We start from the raw sequence: 20394 nt of genomic DNA, 5'->3' as shown, positions 1-20394 counted from the left end.
GTGCGCCCCACCTCCAAACGGTCAAAAGATTAATTAAATAAAAAAGAAATAAAAGGAGTTAACTAGCCATCAACCTAAGCAATGCAGCAGAATGACCTAGTGAATTCTTTTGGGGACCGAATTATGTTCAGCAATCAACATCAATTATACTACTAATGCAGCAAGGACGTATTGATGCATGCAGAAGGTGGAAAACCATAGGCAGGATGCTAATGTGCCTCCATGTGCACCAACAGAAGCTAAGACAGCATAACCAAACAGTCAAATTACTGATGCAATTCCACACCAACTGTTGGAAGCAACCAAAAAGAAAGAAAAATCACGAAACTGAAGCACTGATACCAAGAAAAGATTATATGTTCTCATAAAAAAAATTAGTTAGTTACACATGTTGGTCATGAAGTCAGAATCAGGGAACTATGATCTATTCTACAATGTTATGTTAGAACTCCTGGTTGCCCAAGCTTGGATCTCAGCCTGTGATAAACAAAATGCTACAAGACTATAATCCTACAATGCCTATGGCAATGTGGGTAAGATGGGGAAGAGAAGAGCTAATCTTTACAACAAGTTTTCAGTTTCAGGACGTTGGCGTCCTCAGTTTGTAGGCCGCTATAAATAAAACATTGACAGGCTCGTCACCATGGATTGATCCATGATTTCGTGTTGATGCACTTCTCTTCCATGTAAATTGTAGAGACAGAAAAGGGGCATGCAGGAAGTACAAAAGAAGAAATGGGAAAACACCTAACTAGAAAAGGGGAAAAAAGGAATAGGAAGTGGGGCGAGAGAGCATGAAGATACACAGTCAGCTACTGAAACTAATGAATGGTGTTACCTCTACATTCTATTCTTCTTAGTTAGACATACATGCATTAAGCTGTTCACTCAGTTTCTTGTATGAGTTGTGTCCTTAGGCTGGACTCTAGGACCTGTTCAGAGAAAAGGTAGGGTTTAAGTTAAACTGAACAGAAAAAACATCCTTCTTTTGGTATCAGGTACATCCACAACTTGAAGCAGCCTATAATTCTATATGAATATGCATCTATTTGTTACATTAGGAACAAGTCCATTTTTTGTCCTAGATTCCTAGAAATCCTGACCTTGCAGAAACAGAGAAAGATAATGATATGGACAAGAAAACCAAGGCGTACCTGTAGGGCTGCCGCGGTACCTAAGAGTTCTCTATACTCATTGAGCATGGAGCTTTCATTGGCAGCAACGGCTGAAAGTTCTGTAACCAGAGAGTGTGTAGCCTGTAACTGCAGAACATAAGCCAATGATTAGATAGACTAGAAGTCCAGAACATAACCAGAGAGTACTGTTTTATCGGAAATGATTAATTAACACATGGCACTGACACTAATAAATTAAATTACATAGCAAAGACTGTAACCAGAATGAGGTCGATAATTTGTGGCAATTCAGCATAGTACAATTTACTCCATAGTTTACTGTGATTTATCAGATCTGGACTGGATTAGCTAAAAGACTATCATAATGTCATCTACCCTCTTACAGGTATTATCATGAGGCCTCGTTACACCACAAACTACGCTATCAAAACTCAAATCATCATAACCTCCACAGCGTCTATCGCAAATTTGCAACGTATGATGGAATGGCTACCTGATCAAGCAATGCCACTTTACCTAGGATATTTACAAAAAGAACAGTACTATCATTTTATTAGCCTATGTGCCTATGCGGTCATAAAGTTATAGTGGTCACTGGGGAGCCATCATCAAAACAAAACAAACAACTCATTTTGCATATGCTAAAACACACCAATTTCACCAAATGTGGGTCTTTTAGTTCTACCTTTGATAACAAGTAGCAGACAGATGAGCCCATTGCTTGCATAATGTCAACTGCTGAACTGACAGCATTCTTAACGGTAAAAACGTCAGCCTGCAAAAGGTACATCATAAGCATCACTTCATATTTCACAGACAAAACAGCAAAAATAAACATAGAAAAGAACACTTGTTTAGCATGAATCTAAGTTATATTTCCCCATAAGACCACAGGAATCATGATATTTACTTCCTCTGTTTCATATTATAAGGCTTTCTAGCATTGCCCACATTCATATATATGTTAATGAATCTAGACATATATGTGTGCCTAGATTCATTAACATCTATATGAATGTGGGCAATGCTAGAAAGTCTTATAACCTGAAACGGAGGTAGTAGGTGTTAAGTCTACTAATGTTAATAGGGTATCATGATACCTTTGCTCCTCCTGTAACTGGAAGCCGTAGTGTGCTTGCTCTAAGAGCTTCAATTGCACTAGATAAAGAAGTAGAATGTTCTGTTTCCAATGCTGCCCAGTGAGTAAGGTAGTCCATCTGCTTCATGGTAACATAACATAGAATAGTGAGGTCAAAATTAAGGAGGCATGCAACATTAAAATATTATTAGTTTTAGCTTGTGTGAAAGAATAGTGGGCACTATTGCATCTCCCGTATTCAAACTTTGGGGTTTGCTCAACAAAAAAACTAGTACAGGAATTGACATGGTTTGGAATGGGGATATATATAATGTCCCATTTGTCTGCATAATCATTATATTTCCACATCTCAACCAACCAAGCATGATCAGAAAAAAAGTTCAGGATTGGTCTTTTGATATAATTTTGTCAGGACAGGATTACTTGATCTGCTGCTACATTTAGCTAGAACACATTTCTTTGGATGCGAGAAGTTAACTGGTGTTTTAAACAGAATGCCACTTTGTAAGATATTCTATGACCCTTTAAAAATCAGACTGCGTGTATTAGACTAAGTAACGAAATAAAATAACTGCCCTCCAATGATCAGCAAAATAAAAGATATCTGATTCTGCCAATATGATAATGGAATAACATATATCATAGATCTCAACAAATCTTACTTGCTCTTTCAACACAACTCCTAGCTTGACCTCCTGTCGCAGCCTTTGAACATAACTCCTTTTCATAACCATAGAATCGCACAGGCTGGAGTTAGCATCCCATACGCTGTAGAGCATAGTCTGGTTCGAATGAATAAATCAAGTAAGAATCACACTCGACTTATATTCGCTTCAACACATTTAAAAATGAGAATAGCACAGAACAAAAGGGAGCTTAGATTTAGGCAAAGCAATAGTACGGTGCTTTCTCTGACCTACTAGCACGGCATGGCAAAATAAAAATATATGATTACCGGTAAATGAATTTTGATACTACCACAAGTGAAATGGAAAGATGTGATGCAACAAAATCTACCTCAGCACTCATCTTCTGAACTGATTGCATTTCATCTACGTAAGCATTTGTAAAGCGCCATTGCAAGCTCCTGTTATATAGGAGGCGCAGTTGATGGGCGTCTTCCATGTGACTTGGGCTTCTCTTTCCTCTTGTTACATCGCCCATGTAGCTAAGAATCGAAGAGGCAGAATCAGACCTGGTAGAACTACATGGTGAGACAGGTGTTGAAGGTCTATTCCTCGATGGGCTCGGCATCCTCCTAGGGGTAAAAGATGATATTAATGAAGCCTTTGTTGGTGATGGTGAAGATAATGTTCTGGCCAATCGTTTCGGAGGTGCAGATTTTTCTGAATCATTTGAAGGTGCATCTAGGCTTGAACCAGCATTCTCCTCTTGGCTTTCATTTCCATTGGCAGAACCTGGACTCTCGATGTCACCTGACAAAAGGTCAGGGGCTTTTGCTCTGCTATCAGCAAGAGACATTTTCCGGACAGTTGAAGAGATTGGTTGTCTGATTTTATCAGTCAGATCCATGCTTCTTGACATGGCATTAGCACCATCTGGTCCCAGTATTCTTCTTGCAGAAACCACATGTGATGGAGCTATTGAGGAAATTGGTCCATTGCATTTCTCAGAAAAATCCATACTCTTTGACATATCAACAATACCAGATCTTGCTGTTCTTCTAGGTGACATTCCACGTGATGGTGTTGCCATGTTTATGGATGTCCTATCTTTCTCAGAAAAATCCATGCTTTTGTATATAGTACCAAAGCCTTCAGATGCAAGTCGCCTTCTTGGACTAGCACCTCGAGATGGAATCTTCACTGTCATTGCTCTGTTATTTTTTTTAGTGGCATTGATATCCTCTGAGAGAGTCTTAGGGCCATTAGAAACAGTTCTGCTTGGTGATTGCTCTTGTGACGTAATTGACATTGAGGGTGCAGACGTGCCTATGTCATGAGAATCCATGCTTTCTGAAATATGACCATTACAACCATCTGGGGTTGCTATATTAACTTCCTGAGCAAAATCGATCCTGTTTACAACAGTACCGGAGCCATTATTAAGTCTAGCATCTGAAGTCTCACCAGATTCAACTGATGACGTGGACTGTAAACTACCTATGACAGCAGTATCCACAGCTTCTGACAGAGCATTAATGCCATCGGAAGCAAGGGCAACTTCCTGTAGAGTTCCCTGCGATGCACCTGATGGGGTGAATGGTCTGCTATCTTTGTCTGAAAAATCCAGGCTTTTGGCATCGATGGACTTGGAGGTAACCCTGTTTCTGGGTGACATCCCCCGTAGTGCAGCTGATGAGGTAGATGGTCTGTGGTCCTTATCAGTAAAATCTGTGCTCTTCAGTAAAGCATTAACACCGTCCGAGGCAAGCCGTCTTCTTGGTGAAGTCCCTCGTGATGCCATTGAAGAGGTGGAAGGTCTGATACTTTTTTGGCTAAAATTTATGCCTTTTGATAGATCATCTACACCATCAGAGGCAAGTCGTCGTCTTGGTGAAATCCCCCGTGATGCTCCTGACGACGTGGAAGGTCTGGTGTCTTTATCTTTTTCAGTAAAATCTGTGTTCTTTGATATAGAATCTACACGATCAGAGGCGAGTTGTCTACGTGGAGAAACCCCTCGCAATGCAGCTGTTGACCTGGCAGGTCCGGTATCTTTGTCAGCAAGATCGATGCTCTTTGATATAGCATTGACACCATCAGAGGCAAGTCGTCTTCTTGGTGAAAGGCCCCGTGACGCAGCAGAGGTAGCAGGTCGGGTAACTTTTTCAGGAAGGTCTATATTCTTTGATATACTGTCAGCACCGTCAGATGGAAGACGTCTTATTGTTGAGATCTCTTGAGATGCAACTGAAGAGGGCATAGTTCTGTCGTCCTTTTCAGTGAAGGTGATGTTTTTTGAAATGCCATCAGATGCAAGCCGCCTTCTTGGTGACATACCACGTAATGAGGCAGACGAGGTTGATGGTTTATTGTCTCTATCAGCCAAATCCATGCTCTTTAATATATTACCAGCACTGTCAGATGCTAATCGAGTCCTTGGTGAAACACCTCGTGATGCAGCTGAAGAGGTCGATGGCCTGTAAGATTTATCAGTAAAGTCCGTGCCCTTTGATATGGTAAGCCTTCTTAGTGGAGAAATCCCACGTTGTGCAGATGATGAGGATGTGGATGGTCTGCTATCTTTGTCAGAAAAATCTGTGCTTCTTGATATTGCATCAAGGCCATCAGAGGCAAGTCGTCTTCTTGGGGAAAACCCTCGAGATGAAGTCGATGAAATGGCTGCTCTGCTATCCTTCTCAGCAAAATCTATGTTTTTCACAACAGCATTAACACTGTCAGAGGCAAGTCGCCTTCTTGGCGAATTTCCCCTCAGTGAAGCTGATGAGGAGGCCGGTCTCTTATCATTTTCTGGCAAATCGATGTTTCTTGATAAAGCACCACTGCCAATAGATGTTGATGTTCTTCTAGGTGAAAGTCCTCGTGTTGACTTTGCTGTAGTTTGTGATGTAGCATTAGACATACTTGATACTGACACACTTGGTGAAATCCCAGGAGATGATGCTGCCGAGGAGAGGGTACCGATATCTTTTTCAGTAAGATCCATACTCTTAGACAGGGCCCTTATACCACCTGATGTAGCTGTTATTATTGCAGAAACTCGTGATGGAATTGCCACGGCTGCAGGTTTGGTACCTTTACTAACACTCATGCTTTTCGATTCATCAGCTGTGCCATTTGAAGCAGTTGGTGTTCTTGGTGATGAAACCGACAAAGAGACCAGGCGATCAATCTTGTCAGCAAGATCAATACTTCTTGTCAATGCATTTGTAGCAGATGCCATCGTTGCTTTCTTCGGTGAGACGCCGCGAGATGGAATCGATGATAGTGCTGGCCTGGAAATCTTGTCAGTGAGATCCACGCTCCTCGACATTGCGCTCACGGACACCCTGCCCCCCATCATAGCAGGCCAGCGATGGTGGTCAATCACCTTGGCGTGCGGATTCTCCGGCTGCTGCTCAGCGGCGCTCCTCCCCCTCGACGGGCTCCTCTTCCTGTCACCCGCATCCCTCGCCTTGGCCTGATCCGCAGAGCCGCCATTGCTGCGTTTCCCCTTCGCCTCGAGCTGCAAGGAGGAAGACAGGCTCCGCATTGACGGCCACAGCCCATCAGGAGGAGCCCGGCCGCCGGCCAGCCTCCTCGGAGCGCTCTGCGACTCGGCGGCGACGGCGTCGCGCACGGGCGTGGACGAGCTGGAGGACGACGACGACGGGCTGGAAGGCGCGGACGACGGCGAGGTTGGGGCGGAGATCCTGGACGACGGGGCGGCCGCCCTGGAGCCGCCAGGTGACAGCCTCGACGGGGTCGCCGGCCTCCGCTCGGTGGACTGGGACCTCCTCGCCTGCGACCCCGCGGCCTCCGCCGCCGCCGCCGACGACCGACCGGCATTCGGCGACGGGTGCCTCCTCGGCGTCGCCGGCGACCCCGCCGCCGCCTTGCGCCTCACCGCGGCGTCGTCGTGGCCATTGCCGTAATTCTTGGCCGCCGCTGCCGCCGACGAGAGCTCAGATTTCCGCAGCAGCACATCCCCTGGCGCCCGAATTCCACAGGCGTCCATCCGCAGCTGCCACCAATCCACCCGGTCTCAAATCCACCCGCATTGACAGCTCCACCACCAATCCACACCCCCCGCCCAAGAACACCCCCAATCTGCCAATGCAAACAAAATCGTCAGCCCACAAACCATCCAACAAAAAAACACAAATCAAATCCCCGAGCTCAGAGTCGCCGCAGAGCACGAACCAGATCGAAGGGATTGAGTCGGTTGGCGAAGGAGAAAGCGACAGACAGAGCCAGAAAGAAAAAAAATTAAAAGAAAAACAAATGTGGAGTGGAGGAGGAGGAGGAGGCGGAATTGGGGAATTCTTTTTTCGGGCTGCTGCTGCAGCGAGGCTGGCAGTAATATTTACGCCTAGGAATTGGAGCGTCTCTTTCGGGTGAGGCTTGGGTCTCCACCTCACGAGAACTCCACGCCCAGTAATGGCGAAGCCAAGCCAAGCCAAAGCTGCCTCCTGCCACAGAAGAGAGGATTAAATGTGCCCGGAGACGAAGGTTAACCACTGGATTAATTACGATGATTAGTAGCAGCAGCACTACTACTACTACTCATTATTAAAGTACGCTCCTGCTACTGTTTGGTTAAGCAGCAGCAGCAGCAGCAGGAGAAGGACACTGCTGCTGCTGATGATGATGATAAACTAATGCAAATGGGGATCGGAGGAGCGGGTAAAAAAACCGCGGTAAAAAATAAAAATAAAATGTGGCCGTTGCAGCGATCCCAACGGCTAGGCGGCAAATGGCGGGGCCTCGTTGCTGCTGGGGGCAAAATGCGCGAGATTGGCAGAGGAAAAATTAAAAAAAAAATAGAGGAAATTTTGTACGCTACTGCTGCTGCTGCTGCTACTAGTACTGTAGTACGATTAGAACGCAAGGAAACAAAAATGGCGCAGAGGTGGGGGAAAGGAAAAGGCGGTGGCGACGCCGTACGACCCGGGCCAAAATTCGGCGACGGCCGGAAGCGAAGCGAAGGGAAGATTCCAAGGGCAAGCAGCAGCAACCCACCCAGCGGCGCGACGTGCCCCAATGGCGATTCAACCCAGAAATTGGGGGGAGAGAAGACGTGGAGAAATCCGACGCTTTTTTGGTGCCCGACAAGCGATCGAACACAAAAAAAAAAAAAAAAAAAGGCTCCTAGAACGATTCCACGCGCGACCCATCGACAGGAGAAACGCAAAAGAAAAAAAAAAGATAAATAAAAAGAAAAGAAACCGACGCGAGATACAGGCAAGAAGCGATCCGATCCTGACCTGACGCCTGGGCGCGGCGCCGCCGGAGGATCGCCGCCGACGAGCCGCGGGGGATCCGATCGGTGGAGGATTCGAGCGGACGAGCGAGAGAGAGAGAGATTGGGGGGAGGAAAATTGGGTGCGGGCGTGCGGGGGGAGGGAGACGAGGGAGACGCGGCTCGCCCGAGAAAGCCAACGGCGAGGAGGACGCTTTTTTTGGGCGCGTAGGTGAGGTGAGGGGGCAGGTTAATGTTTTTCTTTGCCCACGCAGGTGAGGGGACAGGTTAATATAAAAAGTACTGTTTTTTTTAGAAAAAAAGAGTGAGCGTAAATCAAAGCTGTTGTAGTACTAGTACATTTTTCTTTCACTTTCCACCTAGCTAAATTTCACCTTTTTATGGCTTACCTGATGATCACGAGGACCATAATACAGTGTTTTTTTTTGAAACTGTCTTTTCTTTTTTTCCCTTTTGCTGCGTGCATTAAGTTAATTACATTTGTAATTATAAGATGTATTAGTTCTAGATTAGTACTCTCTCCGGTTTCATTTGAATTAACGCTTTGAATAATGACACGGTCTACAAAATATACCTTTGACCTTATTTTTCTATTATAATATATACAATAAATAAATGCACGTTTACTTTTATTATAGTGTTTTGAAAGACAAATCTATATATGTTGTTCTGTTTTCTTTAAACTAAATATTTTTAAAGTTAGTTAAAACTTTGACCTCAACCTTGTCCAAAACATAAGGAGTACTACGTATTGAGACGACCGAGAGAGTATCGAGTTTGTCGTCACCGCGAAGAAAAAAATATTGAGTTCGAATTAAACTTGAATTAATTAGTTGGTGTGTGGTACTCCCTCCGGTTTTATTTTAATTGACGTTTTGGACAATGACACGGTCTACAAGATATATCTTTGACCTTATTTTTCTATTATAATATATATAATAAATAAATACATGTTTACTTTTATTATAGTGCTTTAAAAGACAAATCTATATATGTCGTTCTAGTTCCTTTAAACTAAATATTTTTAAAATTATTGATGGTCAAAGTTATAAAAGCTTGACCTCAATCTTGTCCAAAACGTCAATTAATATGGAACCGGAGGGAGTAGTTATACTCCATTATTTAGTTCGAATTAAACTTGAATTAAAAAGTTGGTGTGTGTTAGTGATTTATTATGATAAGCAGCGGATGTGGGGATTAGCTAGTGATGAGAGCAATTAAAAGCCGTTTATAAGAAACGGGACAGCACGGGTGCTCATGGTAAGACGATCGAGAGGTATGAGCACTAGCAAGCCCACCTACTGGAAATTGTACCGTTGTGGTGCTGTTAGGGAGAAAACTGTCCTGGTGACCGGCACTTTCTTCCTACACCTTTTGAGCTTTTCTTTCCATTCTTGCCTCTATCTACATTTTGTTTTTTTTTTTTTTACACCTTGCATTTTGTAGACATGCCATTCTTCTCATTGCAGTTACAGGGAAGATGTATGTAAAGATATTCCTAATTTATCGTATTTACATATACTCCACAATTTATTGTTTTTTTAGGTGTAGTTGGATATAATGTACGCACACCAAGAACATATTGTTGTTGGATAGAATATCAAAATCTATCAATGAAAAGGAAGACATTTCATTGAATGGAAAAACATCCCTGCCCAACCACCTATACGTTAGACAGTTTGATGAGTCAGATAACTTGCATGTGCAGTCACACATCACCGTACCATGCTGTCCATGCCTAGCGATCTTACATGATTTTACATGTATATGCATCTACGAAAAAAGCTTCAGCTTTAGGTTTTAACATAAACGCCAAATCTGCACTAGCATCCGTAACCACGGTTTGCTTGCGAACATGGCAAGTAAAATACTTTTGCAAAGCTGTTGCAACGTCACAACCAACCTACATGACTACGCTAAGATCTCAACCTCTCAGGACATTTGAGTTTAATCTGCAGTACTGCTAGTAGCTAACCACAGTAACCAGCAAGCAAGCAAGCAACAACACTCAAAACTCCTGCACCAATCTTGTCCTAGGTACGTAAAAAGCCAAAGGGAAATTGAACCATGAACCGGGAGAAAGGGAGAGATAGATAGATAGATAGATCGTACCTTGAGCACGCACAGTGAGTGAGTGAGTGAGTGAGTGAGTTGTAATTGGAAGCGGGCAGTTCAGCTCAGCTCAGCTCAGGCCAGCTAGAAAGAGCAAGGTGTGTCGATGAAATCATGAAAAGTTGCTCAGCAACCGGCCCACAGATGGTGCTCGTGGTCCGTAAATAGGTGCACAACTGCCTGGATCACAAAAGAAAAATAACACATCGCATCAAGGAAACCAATGCAGAATCAGATGCAGATCAATGGAAGCAACTTCAAAAGTAAATTCAGGTTGAAAGTGTAGTAGGAAAGTCCTGCTGCTGAGTTGTAGTGTACTACTCTTGTATAGGTGAATACAGTGACCGTCCTGGAAAGAACGGTTTGGCAATATCCATAGCCCTTAGATAGCTCCACATTCACCAACTGATCTACTGCATAGCTCTAATTTGGTCAGCTAGTATTTATTTTTGGTTAGTCTGCTTGGTGAGTTCGTTAGGTAATATACAGTACATGTATGGAAGAAGAACAAGGCACGTACCTTCTGGTAGTAGAGGTTTAAAATTCAAAATGAGATTATACTTTTGCGTCTTGCTGTAAACATTTCATCCTTCTTAATGCAAAGATACGTAAATCTTATGTATTTATTCCCGAATAAGGTAGAAAACTCATTATTATGTGTATGAAATTCAGTACTAGTAAGGTCCTACAGGCTACAGAATCCCCATCTCTAGCTGACTCCTTGCAGAGTTACAGTTGCAGGTCCATTTTGATTGGATGAAATTCCAGGTAGAATGCAATTCGCATTGCCGTCTAATAAAAGCTGAGTATAGCAGGAGGCTGCCAGAAGTGGAGCACCTGGTTGTATATCAAAAGCAGCAGGGCATTTCAGAATATAAAGGTAACGCGGCAGAAACAGATGACTCATACATCACCTGGTGCTGTGTGATGACGTATAATATAAGTCAGCATGAGAACTGGCACATTTGCCCAGCACCAATTGCATGCTACCATCAACATTCAATCACGGGAGATTTAGAGACAGCCTCTTTCATCAGGAGGATGGATCATGGATCATGCTCGTAAATTAGGAAAGAAGACTTTGGATGCACAGATTTGACAAACAAATCCTGCCAAATGCTACACTGAGAATCACTAATTGATCAAGCTCTTTACACCAGAATCAGATATGATATATAAAGAATCAGGGAGACCATGGTTTAAATGAGGGTTCTCTGTTAGTTTGAATTTACGCACTGCTTAGCCTGGAGATGAAATGGAGATACGGTACATTTATGGCATACTGGGTAACTGGGAGCAGAACCAAAAGGATATACTCCATTTAACTAGGGCCAATTAACCAAAAGTGTGGCAGTACTTTGTACTGACGTTTCACAGAATTACAGTATTAATAAGCAAATCTAGGCTATAATGGTAAATCATCATATACAGATACTCCTAGAACACATGAAGAGGATAACTAGTACTACTATCAACCAACTAAAATATGAAGGACTAGTTATGCAGCACATCAGTAGTTCTGTGGATGAAAAGAACACTATTTAAATCTATTATATAATGTGACAGGGGAAAGGTCGTTATACCTATGAGTCCCATCTGGATGGCTTAGACATTTCCATATTCCCCTCGAAACTTGATTTGTTTCATGTCAAAATCCTGCAAAATTTTACATATGAAATTAGTCAAATGAATCAATTTGTACTGCTTGTTCTTCATTGCATGCTATATACTACTAAGAAACATAAATTAGTGTCAAACGGTAGTACTATTGCAAACCCTACAAAAGAAAGCACGAACGTGTGCTGATGTATAGCCTAGCCTAATAATTGATGCAGTACAATCCAGGGCCATAAATAACAGGAGATGATAAGCATATCTGCTAGACTTCAATGTGTCCAGACAGAGTATGTAACTGCGGCTATATCTTTGGAAATGGACCGGAAATGGCAAGTACTGTAAAAGTCAGGAGAGAATAGATTAACCTGCCTACCTGCTCACTGTCTGCAGAAGAGAGGTAATCGTTGCAGGAAGGTTTAGTCATCTCGTAAACCATTTCGCCCATCTTGCTTCTTCAGAAAGGGGGCAAATAAGTAACAAAAAGTAGAGATCGCGAGTGCTTCAATTGTCAAGGGATGTGATGCTCGCGCAAGACTGGTAAATGAACAGTCGTATGGATACGTCAGAGTAAGCTTTATTTCATACATCAAATATGATAGCAAAATGTCCTGATGTGCTCTCATATTTTCCATCAGAGATCGAAAGATCATGTGAGGTGGCTATTGAAGCTTAAATCCAAAACTACCTTAGTTATGGACCGATAGCAATTACCTTGTTTTTTTTTCGGTAAATTTATTGGATGTTACTTTGAGGAATTTTCTTGAAGAACTCAACTGACAGTCTGAAACCAGGGCATAGTTAACTGAATCTTAAGAGTGCTCGTATTCTGTGGTAGAAAAATACAACTTGATTCAACATACAGGTAAACATGCCCTTTTTTTATATTCTAGGAGTTCTTCCCTTTCTAGAAAAGGAAGACTTTGTTAGTCAATTTGAGCACCTATGGTATCATCAACATTAATGATCGTTGTTGTGGGATATTATGAACAGGCTGAAAGGCAATAATGGAATGAAGCACTGCAGCTTTTGCTATTCCAACAAACCAATGCAGAATTATTAGTTTTATTCATAAGTATGCAGGTCTTCCCTAGTCTAAGTTTCCAACAGATACGAAGTACTAGGGAGATAATAACATGAGCAGACAGTTTCTTTTCAGCAACAGGAGGACCTTACCGAAATGTCTGCAAGGGCCTGTACATGACACTCCAACGATCTTTACCATCATCCTTCAGTGATACTCCAGTTATCATCATTGACAACCTAAAAAATCACGGCTAAGCAGACAACAAGCAACAGATAGGGACAATGAATGTCCTGGTCGATAATTTGCAGCATCCAACCTGACATAAAGCGAATTTCTCATGACCAAATTACAGTCTCAAAGAAGCCCTGATAACCTGACATAAAGCGAAATTTCGCTGGACCATTTTACAGTAGTCCTGATGAAGCCCACAGATAGCCTGGAAGAACTGCCATAAAAGTTACCACAATCTCTATTATGAATTAGTTATAGCCAGCGAAAAAGCTAACTCTTGGTACTCTTTTGCTTGATGGGTACTAGTACAGGTAGTTCATACTAGATTGAAATGATGTCACATGCGTAACTAATACGGTTATACGGGAATCATACTTGACGGTGCAGTAGGCAGTAGCGCTGATAGCCTAAGAACCCTAAATCAATCGCCGACCCCCCCACCCCCCCCCCCCCCCCCACCCTCTCGCGATCCCCGCCGCCGCAACCCGCACGCACTACCAAAACCCCAACTCCCTCCTGAGATTAAGGGGAAAAAACAGCGGCGACTCACCTAGTGGTTGTCGGAGAAGGCGTCGCGTCCGACGAGGAGGATGCGCGGCGCGGCGAGGCCTCCTGAAAACCCGGCGATTCGCCGGAGGAAGATGCCATGGCTGATCGGTTTCGCGCCCGTGGCCGGCCGCGGCGGCGATCTGGGCTCTCCACTCGCCACGTTTTCGGTGGGCCGCTTCTGGGATTGGTCTTTTGCGGCCTGTTGGGGCCTACGGACTCCGGAGTCCGGAGTCATGTTTGGGCCTTTTGGTGATCTTGATGGGCCTTTGGTGGGCTGCGCGTGCAAGCAGACCGGATCTCATCCCAGTGCAGGCCTGAACCGGCCCGGAACAGTTCACTGGCTTTCCTCCTGTGACCCTGATTTTACGTTTTACATTTTTGTCCCTCGAAAATAGTTACATATATAGAGTTTTTGTAATGATTTTTTTTAGAAACACGGTACAACGCATGCACTCGCAACGCGTGCACACTCACCCCCATGAATGCACCACTCGCACACCCTGCCTCTATGACTATTTAAAAAAATACTCCATATAAAAAGTTGTGTTGCTGTACAAAATACGAAATATACAAATTTTAGTAATTGAAAAATAAATATTATTTTTATGTCACCTCTATTTTGTTTCATAAATAATATCTCGCATACACAAGCTCATAAATATAATATAATAGTCCCATACAACAAATTTTGATACTCCAACAACGCACTCCATAAAAAAATTATAATTATATGTCTCTTCGTACCAAAGGACACAATGAACTTCTCTTAAAAATTTTAGGTCGGTTAATACTCCCCTCGTCCCAAAATAAGTGCAGTTTTGCACTATTTATCTCCAACATTTAACCATTCGTCTTATTTAAAAAAAATTATGATTACTATTTTTATTGTTATTAGATGATAAAACATGAATAGTACTTTATGTGTGACTAGTTTTTTAAAAAAATTTCATAAATTTTTCAAATAAGACGGATGGTCAAACGTTGGACACGAATTTCCACTGCTGCACTTATTTTGGGACGGAGGTAATAGTGAACTAATGAAAATGGTATGGAAGTCTAAACTAATTTTGGAATGTAGATAAGAAAATGAACAAAACTCAAGATGCATCAAAGGGATAGGTTAAAATTTTAAGGCTATATAGGAAATTTTCTAAGTATATTGGTAGGCTTAGGATATGTTTGATTTGTAACCCAATCTTAACATGCTCATAATTGGCAAACAAAAAATTTAGTTACTCATCAGGTTTGGGAGTCGGAATCAATTAAATGGCATTGTTAAATTATTTGCCCTATTTTGCCTTAGCCCATTGCATGCTTTAATAGGAGACCAAACAAAAGCCTTGCTAATCTTTACCAAAATTTTAGGCAATGACCAATCCTTGCCATTGCGAAAAACAAAGTTGTAATAAATGATAAATAACCAAAGACAGCCTTAATATCAGATGCAGAATGCAGTTTACTCTTAGGATCAAAATGGCTAGTTGCTCAAGGTGTTTTATAGGCCTCGCAGCTAAATATGAGCCTATAATTTATTGCCGTTTTTCCATGCCTTGTAAAATAGACCTAGTCCATCCTACAACAAATAAAAGCAAAACCAAATCTATCATGTTACCTATGATATCTCTACCCAATATTAAATTTGGTATCCCAAACATCTATTGAAAACACTTCTTTAATTAATTAGATGTTTGGGATACCTTTAAACACTTATTCAAAAACAAACTTCTATTGCTAAATAGAAGTTTCTTTTTAAGAAAGTGGACCTTCACTTCAACTAGAACATTTATTGTTGCATATATCTTTAAACACCATTGGTATATGTTGTACTACTTGTAATTGTTGTAGAACTTTAATTGCATCTTCTATAATAAAAGAGAAAATCCAAAAAATGTCATCAACAAACATTCAATTACAAGAAATGTTATCAACAATTATGAGTTCCATAAAATATCATTATACAAGTGATTTTGTCCCAAAAAACATCACCATTAGGGTTCCATTAGTAGCCCTCGTTAAGTGCTATAGGATGAACAATTCATTTAATGGTGCGAGATAAACGGCACCCCAATGATGATGGCGTTTATGGGATAAAATTGACTGTACAATGACATTTTGTAGAACTTGCACTCGTTGATATCATCTCTTAAATTTTGGTGTTTGTCAATAGCATTTCTTGAATTATCTCATAATAAAAATAATAATCTATCTTATTAAAATATAACAAGACGTAGAATTTCAACCGGAGTGACATCACATAATTACATATGTGAATGTAAAACAACTAATAATAATATTTGATCTCACCAAAATACAACACACAGTGACAATGCAGTGCAGAAGATAAAACGGCCTCATGGTTTAGCTTATTCGTGGAATAAGGCAAACGACATATTTGTAAATAAAGAAGTAATTTGTGAATAAAACTTTTCTATATATATGTTCTTAGCGATCTAAAAGCAAATGCTGAAAATAAACTTCGATGAAAAGTCTCAAAATCAACTTCAAATTTAAGATTAAAAATTCAAATTATATCTTCTTAAGTATAAAATATAAGCGAAGAAAATGAGGCCGAAATCCCTCCTTGAGTTTGTTTCATCCAAAACACACTTCAAAAACCATCCGGGCTATTGTCTTAAAAACAAAACAAAAAAAAAACCATCCGGGCTCCATCTCCAAGGAGCACTTGCACAAACCCACCGAGCCGAGAGGAGTGAGAGGAGTCGAAGCCACGCCGCTGCCGCCGCCTCCGCCTGAAGTGTGGGCCCATCTCGTACGCCTCACGCCCGAAGCCTATATAACCCGCCACCTCTTCTCTTCTCTTCCCTTCTCTCTTCCTCTCCTCTAACCCCCTCCTCTCCCCCTTCTCCATCGACACGGAAAGCCTCCCCCCTCTCCTCCTCCCCGAAAAGAAAAAAAAAACGACGAGGAGGAGGAGGAGAAAAAAAAAATAAATTAGGGCTTTCTCCTCGTGCTCCCTGCGATTGCGCCGCCCCCGATTCGCCCAATCCAATGCCGCGCGCCTCCAGGGCCCCGAATCCCCCTCCCCCCGCCGCCGCCGCCGCGGAGAATGGTGAGAACCCCCCCCGCCCAATCCTCCTCCGCGTGGGGGTTCTTCGTGTTTTTTTTTTGTTAGGATGTTTGGTTCGCGTGGATTCGTTGCGGCCGCGGGCTGGTGGTAATTCCGATGCATTGTTGGGTTGTGTTGATGGCTTTGGTTCGGGAGATTCCGGTTCTTGGTTCGGGGGGGATTTCGCGTAGATGTGCCCCACGGTTTAGTTGCGACTTGAGTACGGATTGCTCGAATCATCCATGATCGGATCCTGATGTCGCGTTAATCGAGTGGTTTTAGTACTGGGAGTAGAGAAATGTCATCAGGAAAGACGCAGCCGGGCCAGAATTTTTTTTTCTTTTTTGGCTTTGGGAATTCGGCACGCGGCTCCACAGCGGCCGCTATGTAGGGATAATTCAGAAGTAACTGCTGTTGTTTTGATTGTTATGCTATGGAATCTTGTAAAGATGGGCAGGTATTTCTTTATTTGTGTTGGATTGGGGAGCTACATAATCAAATGCCCTTCTTTTGATGGTCTGTTTCACTAAAAGAAAAAAAATATCATGCTGCTGGGTTTCCTTTCCAAAGAAATGTAATCTGTTCCTTGAGAATTGGCTGTATGAACTGTTAATTGGTGGCAATCAAACTGCTCTTTTTCCCTTGAAGGTTCGGTCCTGTTTAGGTTGAAATGTAAGTGTGCACGTGCTATGTGGAAGCTATATGTTGATGTGCTCCTCTTTTTCCCCAGTTCTTTTTTGCCTGATATAGAATTGTGCATGTATCTCTTGTATATTAGGTGTAAACCTCCCTAATGTTGTGGTTGAATTCAGCTCTGCTTGTAACATTGTAACCCTGCCTTGTAAAGTTGTAATATGTTCTGTTGGTGCATTATATGTGCATAATTTAGATGCCAGAATACTGGGAACTTTTTTTGTTCCAACCATCAAATCATTAGTCAGATTTCATTACTACAATGCCTTTGCTTCCACTGATAAATATCTCTGCTACACTTTCATTAGTGGCCACAATTTGGTCTGAACATGTTGTTTGTTGTACGCGGCCATTTGTTTTTCGGGAGATGTTACAACTTACAAGATGGGTTAATTTCTTTATTTTGTGCTGCTTCTCTCTTGTGTAGAGTTCTGCATCGCACTGGATTTTGCCGTTGACTGAATTAATCTGCAAGAGTGTCATCCTTTGTTAGAGGATCAGCTATATCGTCTTAAGAATGGAGTATTTTTAAATCAGAGTTCCAATTTCTCAGAATCTTTGTTATTTTATTTAGAGGAAGATTTACCCGTTTTATTAAAAATGGCCACTTTCTTTCAAGTTAATGTCTGCTGATATTACATCCAAAGGATATTCTGGATGGTTTATTCTGACTTCTATTTTCCTTTTCCATTTCAGTGAGGAGCGATGCTGGCCATGCTGAGCCATCTTGCAGCACACCTGCTCATCATCAGGTTTTCCGCCCTGTTACTCGGTCTATGACCCGTAAGCCTACTGCTGCTGCTGCTTCATCTGATGTGAAGGGAGGAGAATCTGCTAGTACAAGCAAGCGTAGAGATTCTACAGACCCTTGCTTTAGCACCCAATCTGCTGCTGCAAGACCATCTGTAACCCGTGTCCGCACCCCTCATAAAGTGGCTTCATCTGCTTGGAAGCCCCTTACCCAGCCTATTGTTATGAGTGAAGACCTGAAGCGGGCAAGCGTTCCTTCAACCAATCCTTCTGCCAAGCGCTCCAGAGTTGCTTCGTCTCAAGCTGCTGAAGATAGCCCAACTGTTCACAGAGGTGCTTACTAGATGCTTTGTTAACTCATTTTTATCATTCATGTTGTAATCCAAATTTTGATTATTTTATTCCAGGCAAAAAGAGAAATGAAGAAAGCGCGAGCAAAGGTGATCAGTTGGATGGGGCAGTCATCCCATCTCCATCAAAGAAGCTGCAAACGGGCAAGAGCCCTTCTGATGTACTTCCAAAAAGGAAACCAACTATCAGAAATAAGGACGGTAAATTAGCTGCTCCACTGTCTATGGTTAAGTTGGAGACTGAAAGCGGAGAGAGTTCTGTCATTGCTTCCTCAAAAATTGGTCCTGCTACTACAAATGACAATTGTCAGTCAGCTGAACTTGCACAGCAGCTGCAGCTTGATACAAAAAATAATTCCAATGATATCATTACAGAAGCTATTGCCTATAGAACAAACCAAGCTGATCTGCTTGTTGCTCCAGTCACTACTGATGCTATTGCCAGCGGATCAAGCCAAGTCAATCTGTCGGCTTTTCCAGTCACTGCAGAAGCTATACCCAACAGAACTCACCAAGTCAACCACTCAGCTGGTCCATTAAATATAAAAGCTATGATCAACAGAACAAGCCTTGTTAATAAACCAGTTGCTCCAGTCAATGCCAAAGCTATTGCCAACAGAGCACAGCAAGTTGCTGCACACAATAAGTTGCCTTCTCCGGTCATTGCAGCTCCCAGACAAAACTTGCAAGATGATCTTCAAAGGAAGCTTGCTAAGTTACTCATTGCTAGGAAACAGCCCAGTGGCCAGGCTGGTGCAACTGCTCCATTGGTCACACCGAAACTAGAGATCGGGAAAGCTAAGGGCTCGTCATCCAATGTTCTCTCAGATCCTGCTTACGCGAACGTGAAGGCATTGTTGATCAAGCAGCAAGAACAGCTGCTGCAGCAATTTAAATCGGCAAATTCACAACCGCAGGTCCACATCAAAGGACCAGGTAAAGTTCTTTATCACAGTTTCAGTGCAAGGCAAAGATTACTTTTTTGCTGTCCGTCTTAACCATTTGACTTAAATCACATTTTCTTCGTTGCGATTTCAGCTCTGACGGACAAGGATGAGGCGCCACCAGTTGAGCCATTGGGGACAAGGTGCCAGCTGTGCAAGCTCGATATAGCATTCAGGCCTCAAGGTGACGATGCTCGCGACAATGCTCCTCCAGTCGCGGCCGTCCTGGGCTGCCACCATGCATTCCATAGCAGCTGCATTGAGGCCATTTACGGCCTCGCTGAGCCTTCCCAGTGTATTGGCTGCCTTGATTCTGCCAAGGCCTGACGTTGCACTGATCAACGATCAGTAGCAGCAGCATCGATTTGTACCGGATGAACCATGATATAGGTTACAGGTTTTCGTTTTAGGATACAATGTAGGTTGGGAGGTTGAGGTCTCAACAATAATCTGTTGGTAGAAATTTTCTGGGTCAATTATGGCTCAAGTCGGAGTTGGATAGTCCCTTTTTCTTTACCTGACTGCTTTAGATGATGTAATTAGCAATCTCTGGGTCTTGATAGTGATATGGATCGTTTGACATGTCCGTGTGCCTTGTTTTGTTGCCATAGCAGGGGATAAAACCGCTCTATTGGTTGCCAGTCATTGTAGCAGCGTGGGCACTGGGCAATGCATAACTTAGTGTTTTTTTTTTATTTTTTGAGGAAGAGAATTCTGATGTCTTTAACTGGGCCAGCCAAAGCCTCAAAACTACTATTTGAGGTATTGGGCTCAGATATGGCCCAGTGCAGTGAGTGTTGGGCCCCCAAGATGGAAAAGGTTGGAGAGAAGGACGGTAGTAGTACTACGTACTCGCGGCTTGGTACAAATCCAATGCTAGTGTTCACATGGCTATGCGGTAGCTCTCGCATTGATAGCCTGCATCCTTCCATGCAT

At 42.6% G+C, this 20394-nt stretch overlaps 2 protein-coding genes and 1 long non-coding RNA gene across 5 annotated transcripts; 1 reads left to right on the top strand and 2 right to left on the bottom strand.

The window, feature by feature from the left end:
- Positions 1-341: 341 nt before the first annotated feature.
- On the bottom strand, positions 342-8344 carry LOC127761134 (uncharacterized). 2 transcript variants are annotated; one of them, XM_052285362.1, is made up of 8 exons: positions 8126-8344; positions 7062-7330; positions 3253-6968; positions 2898-3017; positions 2237-2353; positions 1822-1911; positions 1155-1262; positions 342-932 (listed from the first exon to the last, which is right to left on the bottom strand). In XM_052285362.1, the coding sequence occupies exons 3-8, from the start codon at positions 6874-6876 to the stop codon at positions 885-887; spliced, it is 4107 nt and encodes a 1368-aa protein (XP_052141322.1). In that variant the 5' UTR covers positions 6877-6968; positions 7062-7330; positions 8126-8344; the 3' UTR covers positions 342-884. The 2 variants fall into 2 exon arrangements, with proteins under 2 accessions (XP_052141322.1, XP_052141323.1); XM_052285363.1 differs by lacking the exon at positions 7062-7330.
- Positions 8345-10238: 1894 nt separating this feature from the next.
- Positions 10239-13309, bottom strand: LOC127764418 (uncharacterized). Its single transcript, XR_008015864.1, has 5 exons — positions 13191-13309; positions 13024-13110; positions 12224-12384; positions 11817-11889; positions 10239-10413 (listed from the first exon to the last, which is right to left on the bottom strand). It is a non-coding gene; the product is annotated as an uncharacterized LOC127764418 (long non-coding RNA).
- Positions 13310-16486: 3177 nt separating this feature from the next.
- On the top strand, positions 16487-20040 carry LOC127764809 (uncharacterized). 2 transcript variants are annotated; one of them, XM_052289731.1, is made up of 5 exons: positions 16487-16724; positions 17842-17936; positions 18111-18497; positions 18572-19450; positions 19553-20040. In XM_052289731.1, coding segments are annotated over exons 2-5 (1500 nt in total). In that variant the 5' UTR covers positions 16487-16724; positions 17842-17935; the 3' UTR covers positions 19786-20040. The 2 variants fall into 2 exon arrangements, with proteins under 2 accessions (XP_052145691.1, XP_052145690.1); XM_052289730.1 differs by lacking the exon at positions 17842-17936.
- The last annotated feature ends 354 nt before the right edge of the window (positions 20041-20394 follow it).

The sequence above is a fragment of the Oryza glaberrima genome, chromosome 2 (assembly GCF_000147395.1).
Source record: "Oryza glaberrima chromosome 2, OglaRS2, whole genome shotgun sequence".
Taxonomy (NCBI): Eukaryota; Viridiplantae; Streptophyta; class Magnoliopsida; order Poales; family Poaceae; genus Oryza; species Oryza glaberrima.
The sequence above is the reverse complement of the archived record's forward strand: the minus strand, read 5'-3'. Positions and strand labels throughout refer to the sequence as shown.